This window comes from Coffea eugenioides, chromosome 2, assembly GCF_003713205.1.
Source record: "Coffea eugenioides isolate CCC68of chromosome 2, Ceug_1.0, whole genome shotgun sequence".
NCBI classification, from domain to species: Eukaryota; Viridiplantae; Streptophyta; class Magnoliopsida; order Gentianales; family Rubiaceae; genus Coffea; species Coffea eugenioides.
In genome coordinates this window covers 60,692,186-60,705,742 of record NC_040036.1, presented here as the reverse complement: position 1 = coordinate 60,705,742, position 13,557 = coordinate 60,692,186, and the positions used below count along the sequence as shown (strand labels likewise).

The 13,557-nt window shown below is 37.7% G+C and overlaps 1 protein-coding gene across 1 annotated transcript; it reads left to right on the top strand.

Annotated features, from left to right (window-relative positions):
• The first annotated feature begins 11,532 nt into the window (after nt 1-11,532).
• On the top strand, nt 11,533-12,177 carry LOC113759993 (40S ribosomal protein S4-like). Its single transcript, XM_027302571.1, has 2 exons — nt 11,533-11,542; nt 11,699-12,177. The coding sequence occupies exons 1-2, from the start codon at nt 11,533-11,535 to the stop codon at nt 12,175-12,177; spliced, it is 489 nt and encodes a 162-aa protein (XP_027158372.1).
• Nucleotides 12,178-13,557: the final 1,380 nt, after the last annotated feature.

Here is a 13,557-nt window from a genome sequence, read left to right as displayed (position 1 = left end):
AACCGACCAACTATTACAACTAACCCTAACTATACTAGTGGCAGTGTCCAAAAGTTTCCCCGCGTCGCCCCCTGCTAAGGAAAACAAAGGAAACGGGGTAAGCTATATGCTTAGTAAGTACACGGGGGTAAACACGTAAATTTCATATGAAAATAAACAACTATTTCACAAAATGCCAAGTCAAGTGCAAAAGTAACAATACAAAGGGAGGATGCAGGTTGGCTCCAAAGCCAAGTCGTTTGCCATGCGTGACCTCCTGTCGACACTCCGTCGACCACGAATAAGGTCCGTAGAACTCCACTTGTACACTCACCTAACATCTTATCACCCTCACTGGCCAGTCACCTCACGAACTTGCTCGAGCGAACGAAATCACAAACTTGAGCTTGAATCACAAGCTTGGGTCACAAACTTGGTTCATAACCTGAACCTACGAACTGGGTGACCTCAGACTAGGTTGGACTGGCTCCGACCAAGCCCCGACCGGCTCGAATAGTCCATCTAGGTCTTGAGATCGGGCCCACAACTTCAACATATTTCACGAACTCACGAAAGTCACCCCGAGCTCCAAACTCAAGGGGTTCAAACCCAAAATAATTCATTTAGACATGTCCGGTATAAATATGCACGTAAATTAGGGTTTAGGTCCAGTGCGATGAAGTACACCCTCGCCTAGGTACCCTTTCATTCACCTTAAACACATAAGCAAGTTATATACAAAATGGCCCGAATACTTACCCAAAACACAAAAGTAGTACAAGAGTGGAAATCACTTTGTGCGTTTTAGCTAGTAGTAGGCCCCACCGGCTCCGCCTAGCTCACCACGGTCTGAAATAGAAGATTGCATCACGTTATATCACAAACGGCTACTAACATGCCCAAAACAAGCAAAACGGCAAAATCGGCACGTGCAAGTGCGGAAACGGCAAGTTGGACACACGCAAGTGCGGAAACGGCAAACGGAAACGGCCAAATCTGCCATCTCAAACCGTTTTAATCAAAAGTTAGGTTAGGAATATCAGATCAAGGTGGGTGAGATACCGGTTCGAAGCTACGAGGAAGGGCTACAACTTTTATTTAGACATCTCAACCCAGATCTCAATAGGTATTGGTCAAAAATGCACAAAATAGTTCCAGCTATTTCATTTCGGGTTACCAAACAGGGCCCTGTTTGAAAGACCGTAACTCACGCCTCAGAAATCGGAGTCAAGAAATTCCAGAGACTTTAGAAAGCTAAGACATAAGGCTATAACTTTCATGTTTGGACCAAAAGCTGAATCAATACAGAGCATGAAGGAAAACGGGTCCAAACATTCTTGTCAGAACTGTCCAATGCGCAGGCAGTTCTGACAATCGATCTTGTTTTGGTCATAACTGAAGCTACGGGACTCGGATTTGAATGTACTTTGTACCGTTTCGAAGCTAAGACCAAGATCTACATTTATTATGAAGGGATCAACACCCATTTCGCACGTTATCAAGACGGACAAAACATGGTCAGAGGCAAAACCCAAAAACGTCACCAAAACCACAGTTTTGCATGACTATAAGTGTTTTAGTCATAACTCAGGATCTGCTGATCAGATTGTGCTGAAATTTTTCAGGCACAACAAGAACTTAATGGGCTACAACTTTCATGTTTTGAGGAAACCCTGAATCCGTACGTAACATCAAGAAAAATGGAACCGAAGTTCAGATGCTGAACTGCCCTGGTTACCCGTTTTGCCGGTTTCCAATGTCGCAAACGCATGGTTCATTTCTATGGTTCTTATGCAAGGTTTCCAACCAAATTCATACCAACTAAGCGCACATATACTAACTTCTAAATGACCTACAAATGGTCCGAAGTTTTCCCTCTAAGCCACTACAAAATTGCCAAAACTAACCATGATCCTTAGACTAACTCCATTTGCATCACCAAACTTAATCCAACCACCTACTAACCAAACCCTAACTAACCAAACCTTAGCCAAGCTAAACCAACCTAAGGAAGCCTAGGGTTTCTTAACCCATAATCAGTTTTTACCACTCACTCACCATACCAATGAAACCAATCATCAAACACAACCACTACAAGTTCAATAACACAAGATTAGAGCTAACTAAAATGTTTAACAAGAAACCCTAATTCTTTCATCTCTTGACCGAAATTCCAGCAGCAATAACTCACTAAAATTAACCATTAAACTACTCAATAATCACCACATAAACCATACAAATTCATAATTACAACAAAAACTTCACTTTCATGACTTCAAGATTAAAACCCCCAAAATTTAACTTTCAAAAGAGATAACTTACCTTCAAGTTGCAAGTTTCTTAGGTTAATCTTCCAAAACCCAAGCTCCAAGTTGTTCCTCCAAGATCCAAACTCAAGATTAATGAAAACAAATGCAAGAAACAAAAGCTTTTCTCTTCCTTTTCCTTTCTCTCAAATCCGGCCCTCTCTCTCTCTCTATTTCTTTCTTATTTTTGTTGTTTAATAGCTTAGTTTCTCTTGGATCTTCTAGATATAAGCTTAGTCATAAGCCTAGTCAAGACATGAGAAGATATTTTCTACTACACCAATCACATAAAAGCTCCCAATTTGCTCTCAAGCCCTTACATCTTCAACTTAGCTTTTGTTCCACTCTTGCCCTTAAACATTGGATAATCTTTCAATTAACTCCATAGGTTATAACTTAATCTAATCTAAAACACTTAACCACACTTAATTACTTCAATAATCCCCCTCCTATATTAATCACCTATCCTTAAACATACTTTATCTCACATAAAAGCAATTAATAACAACCTTTTTGTCAAGGGCAAAATTAGGGATTTAAACTTAGAAACTTTTCTAGTTTAGGATTTCCTAACTTTTAAACTCACTTAACCTATATAAAATGGATCAAATCTTATACGTACCTGTACTAAAACACACACACTAGCATAACTAGCTTTAATCACCCACTACAAGAATTTTGGTCATCAGTGATAACTACTTTTCGTCACAAATAATCAAAAAGTCGTCACTGATGACCATTATTGACAACATTTCAGTTGTCGCAAGGTCGTCACTGAATCTCCGTCGGTAAAAGTATACAGTGACGACTTTAAAGTCGTCAGTAAATAGAACCTTTTTTATGACAATCTATGTCGTCAGTAAAAGATGAAAGTATACAGTGACGACTCTAATTAGAGTCGTCACTGAATGAAACTTTTTATGACAATATATGTCATCAGTAAAATCTATAAATCTAGTGACAACACCTTCTCTTGTCAGTGATGCAAGTGATGCATGAAGGCACGATAGTGAAGGCATAGGGGAATTAGTGACAACTTTGTTGTCAATAAACCCCTAGTGACAACTTTGTTGTCAATAAACCCCTGATCAACTGTGGCAACAATCCCTTATCAATAGACAGTTTTGATTGAGTGACAATAACAATTGTCAATAAAGACCTCCTGCCTAGAAAAATACTACTCATTTACAACACCTTACACATGACTTTCCTACTACAATAATATCTAAAAAATGAAAATATCAGCAATGTTTAATAAATAACAAATGTAGGCACCAGTTACAATAGAATATGCCAAAATAATATATTAAATATTCAAATGTCATAAATAAGTGCAACATCATAGTACAAATAGTTTCATAAGTTTGAGTAGAACAAATACTACTCATATAAGTCAAGGCTGCACTAAAAAACATATTCCAAGTCCCAAAACATATCCTGTGCTTCTGAAACATTTTCTAAACTTAAGACAGCACTATAACCACAGTTTTTGAGCCGACATGTAAGCCGTACTGCTAATCTTCTTTGAAACCTCCAAAATGAGCAATGTATCTGCAATAAAGTAGTAAAGTTATTAGTAAAGTTATCAGGTGACAAAAGCAAAACAGTCTCTAATTGCTAAATAAACAACAAAAGTAACAAGCATTCACTAATATGATACCACCGTAATGAATGCAGCATTCACTAATATGATACCACCGTAATGAATGCAGCAATTGCAGGAGACAAAGTCATCCAAAGACAAGTGTGTTGTGATGTGAAAATTTGCTAACCGCAGACGACAAGACACTCGTAAATATTTTGTTTTGTAAATACTATAAAAACATGTATTGTCCTTTCAGGTCTAGCTTCTCTCTGTCTCTCTCTCTCCCTTTGTAAGTAAAGTACATGACACCACATTTTTGGTCTCGGCAAACAGAAAATTATTTTTTCTTTTTCTTTTTCTTTTTTTGGGGGGTGGGACCTAAGCAGAACTTCAGTAGAATCCTATTGGTAGATTTACTCTAGATTGAGATTTAATTAGTCTCATCTGTTACGTATGTTTTGCTGAACCATTCTAATTGCTTTATTAGACTAAACAGATATGTTACTATTTACTGGCTTGCTTACTGGTAATCAAATCCAACTTGCTGGCATCCGGAAAAACAATAAAAAAAAAATTCAATGGCTAGTAAAATTAGCCATAAGCAACTAACCCAAGATAATTGTATGAATTTGGTATCGTCGGTTCCAAAAAATCCAAGAATCAAATCAAAATTTCTTTGAGAAGAAACATAAATTTTTTTTTACACATCTATTTTGAGAGTTTTCAAGAATTCGATCAACCAAAACTTAGGCAAAACAAGATTATGGTATGAGGGCACCGTAATGAATGCAGCAATTGCAAAACAGAAAAACTAGAATCAGGACACCACATAGCAAATCATTAGGCTTAACTGGAAATTGCATGAAATTAATGTTTAGCAAGTATTCAAAAAGCTAAATCAGTATTTTGTTTTTGCTGTTCATTCCTAACCTAAATTAGTAAGCAGATATCAAATCTTCCTACTCTGTCCACAACGACCAGTAGTGACATAGACACTACACTAGTTTGTGTTCAAAACACTGAGAATAATAAGTGGCACCTACAAGAATGAAAGGGAGAGACAGGTCCAGAATTGCCATGAACCTTTGAAACCTGCAAGATGCAAGCGTTTCTGTATCTTGACCATAAAACGTCTTAAACATGACAATATTTTAAGTTTTTAGCTAACTCATTGGCCAAATGACAATAATAATCTTTTCTATTCTTTAGCCCTTCTGTGCTCCTCAAATTAATATCATGAAACAGAAACACTATTGAAGCTTTTTTTTGTGTAATGTTATTGTTTCATGATAACAAAGCTATGATAAAGCCACAAATGTACTCCCAAGATCAAAACACCATCTGATTAGAACCTTGTGTTGACAGAAGTAATTCTTAAATGTCCCTCCTCAGTCTTGATATTACAAGTTAATATTGTCACCTACCAATAACTAAATTGCAATAACGTATGTTAACTTTAAACCATAGCAGCCATTATATCTATTTCGACAAGTATATATAGTTGAAAATTGCTTACCAATCAGTTCGTTCAGATGTGCCTTCATCGTCTTACTTGTTGGCTTGCAGCTGTGCTTTCAAAGATTTAAGGAGATCTTGCATTTCACTTTGTTGGTTCTGCATTTCACTTTGCTGGTTCACAAGCTTCTCCATAAGTTGTTGTTGAGATTGGACTGTTATTTCCAACTCAGCTGAGCGCTTCTCCGCTTGTTCTGCTCTTTTCTTGAAATCATCTATCTCTGCAAGCTTTTGGGCAATTATTCCAGCTTTGGAGGGACCACGGCCATGTACGTATCCGGTTACACGTCCAGTTACTTCAATGGAAATGTCTTCTTCAGTCCTATTTGCACCACTGGATTCAGATTCCAACTTTTTCTCCTTCATCATGCTCTGTCACAAAGGTAAATTCTGAAGTTAGACTTTCATAAGAGTTGTACAACAATATACCATGTACCAATTCCATTTTTCTTACTAAGTTCATAGCAGATGTTTCGTCAACCATTGCATTCTTCTTCTTGCTGTAATGGGTGATGTCATAAAGTTCTATTGGTCCAACTTCCCTCCCTTCTTGTGCTTCCTGTTACAATAAGAAGTTAAATAACCTGCCTAAACAATCCAAAAGACATGTCTTCAAGATAATCAAATACCCGGTCAGCTTTATGACGAAGAAAGGATTTTGTTCCAGCTGTATGAGCAGTTTTTTGCTTTGATCTATTGATCTTGTTCCTCTCACTTATCTTCTGCACTTATCAAGTTCAGCCGTGATCAAAATTTAACACACAAAAAACATGAGAAAGAACAATAGTAAATGATCAAAAGTCGGCGTCTATACCATAAAATTTAGACTACAGAAATAGTCACAAAGGTAAATCCAATCAGATTCTTCAACATATTGTGGACGATTTGCAAGTGCTTCCTCTTTTTGTACTAAATTTCTTGAAAATCTTGTGAAAATTGTATCGTCGACTTCTGTACTGTGTATTTAACTGCTTAAGAAGTGCTGGCTTAACATGTTCTCCTTCATCATAAGCAAAACTATTCTGAAATATGAGTAAAAAATTTATTGTAAATGTCAGAAAAAGTGCATAAATGTCCTGTTGCAGAACTAGTTGTTACCAAGTGAAGAAGAAAAACAAGCCTTCAAAACAATTTCACTTACATTAACAAGTTTTAGCATTCCTTCTCTATCAGAGCTGGCCAGTTTGGACCATTTTTCTGCTTTCCATTTGCCATCTTTACGAATGACACAACTTGTCTCTGAGATGTACTGTTGTGCCCCTTCTCCAATTACTCTTCCACTAACTTCAGAGACCTGGACTTTTACCTTTTTGCCGGCCTTCTTTTCCTTGGACAGTGCAATATTGCGAGTATATCCTCTTTTCCTAGTTACATTGATACCACCTACCCAAAACATAGTACACAGTTATGAATGTGAGTGAAAAAATCTGAAATGAAATTAGCTGTGTAATATAAATTACAAGTAAATCTCATATACCGGTATCATTCTGTTGAACATCATCGCTCTCATTAATCCGGTCACTTCCACAAGCAATGGACTGGTTAGATCCGACTTGTACTGAAGTAGGAGTAGTATTTTGCTGCTCAATAGATGTAGGAGTTGTCAACTCATGTCTTGATGATCCTGTAGCAGTTTTGCGACCATTTGAGGTAGTAGGATCCTAAAATCCAGCCAACTACACATTAGAAATGTATTTTTCAAATATTGCCAACTACCAAAAGTAAGAACTAACCTCAGTCTCATCAAATAGGCGAATTTGAACTGACTTTCTAGATAGGCTGAGTTGTACACCATTATTGGCATTGCTAGCCAGACTATCTTTTGGGCCACCAACTTGCTATTCAGCAGGTAAGAAATACACAGCAGGTTTAGATGCTTAATTGTTTAAAACCAATGGTATAAAGAAGTGAAGGTACAAGTACATAGCAAAGTCAATTTTCATCACCTGTTCACCTATTTTTTCTCTAGCTTCTGCTGCATTAGGTATTTCAGCACCTCGAGTTGGTCGCATAGGACATTTTCCTTTCTTCCCTGGCCCAGCCATGTAACTACATGATAAAAAGATATCAATCAGCCATGCATTTAGACTAAATATGTCTAAAATGCCAGGACAAGGTACAATTACCAGCATGCTCACCCGAAGGAGGAACTTAATTAATATGCCTTGTATTTTACAATAGATATTGCAAATTAGAAGATAAGAGTGACTAAAAATAATTCAAGACAAGAAATACACTTGATTTGAACCAAAAGTTACATTGTAACTATAAATAGAAACTGAAAATGTTATTTACAACATCGTTTAGTCAGACTCATAGTCATCACTTTCTACAAATTTTTCACTTTCATCTTCACTCGAGCTCAATTGCTGAATCTCATCATCATCAACAAAAAAATCATCCATTTTCCTGGCATGTTTAGCTGAAGAATCAGAATTTAGGATGCTAGTTTCTACAGCTTCATCAGCTAGCATATCACCTCTTTTCAAGTTAGACAAATCGACATTCTCTTGAACCCCAATTAGGTCTTCAAGATAATCTTCTTGGTAAACTTGTTCTTCTTCACATGATTTATCCTCATCCTTTTCAAGAACAGCATATGATGAACGTGGACAGACTGACTCGACAACATGCCAATCACCTCCAAGCCTCATATCCTTTACGTAAAAGACCTGTTCGGCTTGGGAAGCGAATACAAATGGCTGGTCTATATACCATTTTTTTGACAAATTGACGCTGCTTAGATTACTCTGTTTGTCTATTTTAAGACATGAGCTATTTTTCAAGTCCCACCAATCACACTTGAACAGAACTACTCGGCTTTGACTGAAGGAGTATTCAACCTCTAAGATATCTGTAATAGCACCATAGAAGTTTATTTCTACATCAGCATGCTCACCCTTCACCATAATGCCACTATTCTGGGTTTTTCTGTCTACCTCACGTGTTTTGGTATGAAATCTAAACCCATTGACATTACAACCAGGATATTTGATCACTCTAAAATCCAGTCCTTTGGCCAAAGACAACAATTCATCACAGCATCTGCCTTGTGTATGCATGTAAGTGACCTATATGACCCAAATAAGAAATTAGAATGACTGAACAAATTAACAACTATATAAATACCACAAGTTTTCTAGTAGTTTGTTCCATACTTACACGATCTTCAAACCACTTTGGAAACTCTAAATCGTGCATCTGCTCTACATTCGACACATTTTGCTGCTGAAGCAATTCTTTGTGCATCCTATACAATAGTATTATTAGTTATCTATGTGCTACGGTTAGTGCTATAATTGACTAAACATATAACACTTCTCATATACATAAGGTAATAAATTTATTACCTTATGTAATCATCAATTTCTTCACAATTTTTCAAGATGAATAAATGTATTTTCATCAACTCTGATTCACTTAAGCAACAAAATGTTGCTGCCCCAAAAGGCCGAGCCATTCCAGAAAAAATAGACAACTTTCCAGCAGCCTCAAAGCGTTCGGTGTTTCTTTCTGGTTCATTAAATATTGTAGGAACATTGTGCAAGTACCTGGAAATGAATGTTAGACATTCATCATCCAAGTAACGCTCAACAATGCATCCTTCCGGTCGAGCTCTGTTGTGCACATAACCTTTGTATTGACCCATTTTTCTGTGTCACAAAAATGCAGCCATAAGATGTCACAGCAGTACGACCCTAGGAAGCAAAAGAAGATTCAGTCTTAAAATAGCCTTTACACTACCTCTCAAATGGGAACATCCACCGGTATTGTGCTGGGCCAGCAAGTTTTGCTTCAGCAGGTAAATGGACCATTAAATGGACCATTACATCGAAGAAATTTGGAGGGAAAATTTTTTCAAGTTTGCAGAGTATTACAACAATGTTTTTCTCCTGTGCATCTAACTCATCTACATAAAGAGTCCTGGAACAAATTTTCCTAAAAAAATTGCTTAGTTCTACCAAAGTTTGGGAAACATCCTTTGGCAGCATGCCTCTAATTGCTAATGGAAGTAGACGTTGCAAGAATACATGATAATCATGACTCTTCATCCCTGAAATTTGGCACTCTTTTGGCTTAACACAATGAGATATGTTTGAGGCAAATCCATCGGGGAACTTGAGTGAGCTCAAAAACTGGCATAGTTTTTGTTTTTCGCTGCGTGAAAGAGTGTAGCATGCAGCGGGCATCACCTTTGAATCCCCTTGAGTTTGAAGATGCAATTCTTCCCTCAATCTCATTTCCTTCAAATCCTCTCTAGCTTGCCAAGTGTCCCTATTTTTGTGTCCCGTACCCATCACTGTAGCCAACAAAATTTCACACACATTCTTCACGATATGCATAATGTCCAAGTTGTGTCTAATTTTGTTAGTACTCCAATATGGCAGCTCAAAAAAAATGCTTTTCTTCAACCAATTTGACTGATTTTGCATGCGTTTTCTTTTCTTCTCTTTAAGCAATTCAGGTGCCTTACCAAACACCATTTGATCAAACTCTTGAAGTTGTTCAAAGATTTCTTCACCGGATAAAGTTCTAACAGGCTGTCTAAGATCACTCTTGCCATTAAATGACTTTCTTTCTCTGCGCCATTTATGGTCCGCTGGCAAAAATCGCCGGTGCCCCATATAGCAACATTTTAATCCATTTCTCAGATATACACTGGTTGTATCATCTAAACAAATAGGACAGGCCTTATAACCTTTCGTACTCCACCCTGACAAATAGGCATATGCTGGAAAATCACTTATAGTCCACAATAGAGCAGCCCGTAACATAAATTTTTCCCCCACGGCTGCATCATAAGTCTCAAAGCCAGTGTCAAAAAACTCTTTCAACTCATCAATTAGAGGCCTAAAAAATATATCCATATCATTTCCTATGCACTTAGGACCTGGAATAATCATTGATAACAGGAAAAAAGGGTCCTTTAAGCATTTCCAAGGTGGTAGATTGTAAGGAACAAGGATTACAAGCCATATACTATATGCATTATTCATGTTTCCATAGGGATTGAAACCATCAGTTGAAAGCCCCAACCTAACATTACGAGAATCTTCGGCAAAAGATGGGTGACTGTTATCAAACTCCTTCCAAGCTATTGAGTCAGCAGGGTGTGTCATTGTGTTTTCCTTGGGAACGCGTCTCTCTTTATGCCACCTCATATCTTGAGCTATCTCCTTGTTTATGAATAGTCTTTGCAACCTTGACTTTAAGGGGAAATAGCGAAGCACTTTTCTAGGAATTTTAGAACCCGGGGATTTATAACGAGGTGCTTTACATTTTTCATTTGGGCAGTGATCGAGGCTTTCATTTTCTTTCCAATAAAGTGCACAATCATTTTCACATGCATGTATTTTTTCACACTTGAGTCCTAGCTCACGAATTAAATTTTTTGCATCATAGTATGAGCTAGGAATTGATGCCATGGGGAAGACTTGAATGAGGAATTTCAGCAGCATATCGATGGATTTGCAAGTCCACCGATTCATAGTTTTCAAATGAAGGATATGGACAACAAAGGAAAGTTTTGAGTACTTATCACAACCCGGGTAGAGACTTTTTTCAGCTTCAGATAATAATCTAAGAAACTTACTTGCTTCCCCCTCTTGCTTATTTGGTATATCCCTATTATGTTCCCCCGAATTTCTCCAATTCTCGCCAAAGTTTGCAGTACCAACGTCATTTAACATTTCTTGAATATCATCTGACTCACTGTTTTCTTCATCTAAAACTATGTTATCATCTTCATCCTCATCAGAATCCTCAAACCTTTCACCATGATATACCCACCTAGTATAGCTCTCAACAATTCCCCCACACAAATGACTTTTCATGACCTCCATAGTTTGATCCTCAAAGTTGTTGCACCCTTTACATGGACAAGGGAGCTTATATGTGGGATCCTTGCCTAAATAAGCGAACTGAACGAATTCTTTCACTCCTGCCAAATATCTAGGATGCAAGTAATCTTTAATTGTCATCCAACTCCTATCCATGTTTTTTCAAAAGCACCGTTGATCCTAACACAAAAAAATATGCAACCATGATATTACAACAACACATATAATAAATATAGGAAATTAATCTTCCCATACAACAATAATAAAAATTAAACAAAATACAACACAGCTATTACTAAATTCAAACATGTCACAATGTAAGCATGTGAGGAGGCTGTGTGCAATGCAAAACACAATGTAAGGCAGATAGGAATTAATTCTGGAGTCTTGTGAGATTTTCTTGGCAAGCACTACTGTATCCCGGGCCACACAGACAATGATCACCATATCAGCTTAGTTAACAACATAGCCAGGGCCAGCTAATCAAACCAGAAGTTTCAGGGATGAGGAGGCAAAGTTTAAGCTGTGTAAGGTTCGATCAGTACAGTTTGGACAGAAGGGCAAGCCATACCTGAATACCTATGATGGTTTAGCCATTCGTTACCCAGACCCACTCATCAAGGCCAATGACACCATCAAACTTGACCTGGAGAACAACAAGATTACTGAATTCATCAAGTTTGATGTTGGGAATGTTGTCATGGTGACTGGGGGAAGGAACAGAGGTTGGGTTGGAGTAATCAAGAATAGAGAGAAACATAAGGGAAGCTTTGAGACCATCCATGTCCAAGATGCCACAGGTCACGAGTTTGCTACTCGTCTTGGTAATGTCTTCATCATTGGAAAAGGTGCAAAGCCCTGGGTGTCTCCCCCAAAGGGCAAAGGTATCAAGTTGTCAGTTATAGAGGAACAAAGGAAAAGGATTGCTGCCCAGGCGGCTACTACTGCCTAATTTTGCTACTATTAGCGTCTTTGGGAGGGTAACATTTTACTTGCAAAACTAGTAGTAAGATGTTGCAATTTTTGAGTTGGGTTTAATGTTTTATTTGTCTTGTTTAGTTACAGTTTTGGACATTAAATATTTGTGTTGGCGCGGTGATTGCACTGCTATCTAGAACCCTACAGTTACAGGTTTTAAAAAAAATACATATAGATATATGACTAGTTTCTGATAATGTGCCTAAATTGATGTTCTTTTGTATGTATATTGTTTGTATGTATGTTCTTTTGTCACCTTATCTATTCCTTTTGTGCTCTGCAGGGCTGTCAAATCTACTTAAGAGAGCAGAAGATGGCAAGAAAATCACTGGAATGACGATCAGCAGAAGAGGACCATCAATCTCTCATTTATTTTTTGCTGATGATTCTCTAATATTTTGTAAAGCTGAGCCCAGTCAGGCTAAGGAGCTAATGTACTTGCTGAAGAGATACGAGGAAGGCTCAGGTCAAATTATCATTTTGGAGAAGTCATCTGTATTTTTTAGCAAAAATATGTCCAGTGTTAAGCAAGATGATATATGTAAGGAGCTGGGGAAAATACAAAAAGTCAGTCAACCTGTAACTTCGGATACCAGTAGCAGGGGAAGTCTGGATAACCCAAGCGGGAGTTTAGGGGGCAGAATGGGGTGGAAACAAGTTTTCCCTTTCGTTGTGTTAGCATGAGGGATGACTGGTGCACGAAAAGGCATCATAACTAGGAAGCGAAACCTTTATCCTTGCGCCCAACTCGTACACAGGGCAGGGCACAAGGTCTGAAAGGCATACATACAAGTTCCAAATAACTTTCCAATTTGCCAGCAAATTCATGGCATCGTTTCGTTTTATGTGCAAGTAAATTAAAGAAGAAGCTATTCTGAGTCGAGAAGCTGAAAAAGAAGTTTCAATCTATACATGAAGAGTAAGTGGCTTGCACGACTTGAAATCACCACCATTCATTCCCCTAAGAAGTCAAATTGCAAAATCAATGCTATGGCATCCACCTTCCGTATCCAATAACTTGTGCTAGAACATCACGTAATTCACAATGCACCCATGCCATCCAAGTCCGTGTGCAAAACCGCAGTCTGCTGCTACTAATATTCCGCATTACCCAACAAATCAAAATTACGAATGGGAACATTACTACTCGGTCTTTCTAAAACCTACCAGATGAACTTCCATGAAAAATGTGAAACTGAAATACGACATCTTAGAATGCTTTGCATTACTTCCTACAGAAGACCAATAAAATAGAACAAAGAAAGGTGAAGAATAAATCTGGATAGTAATGGCCAAGTATATTTGGTCAGTTGTACTGGTTTTATCTCTCAATTCACTTGAAAAAAGTCCTAAA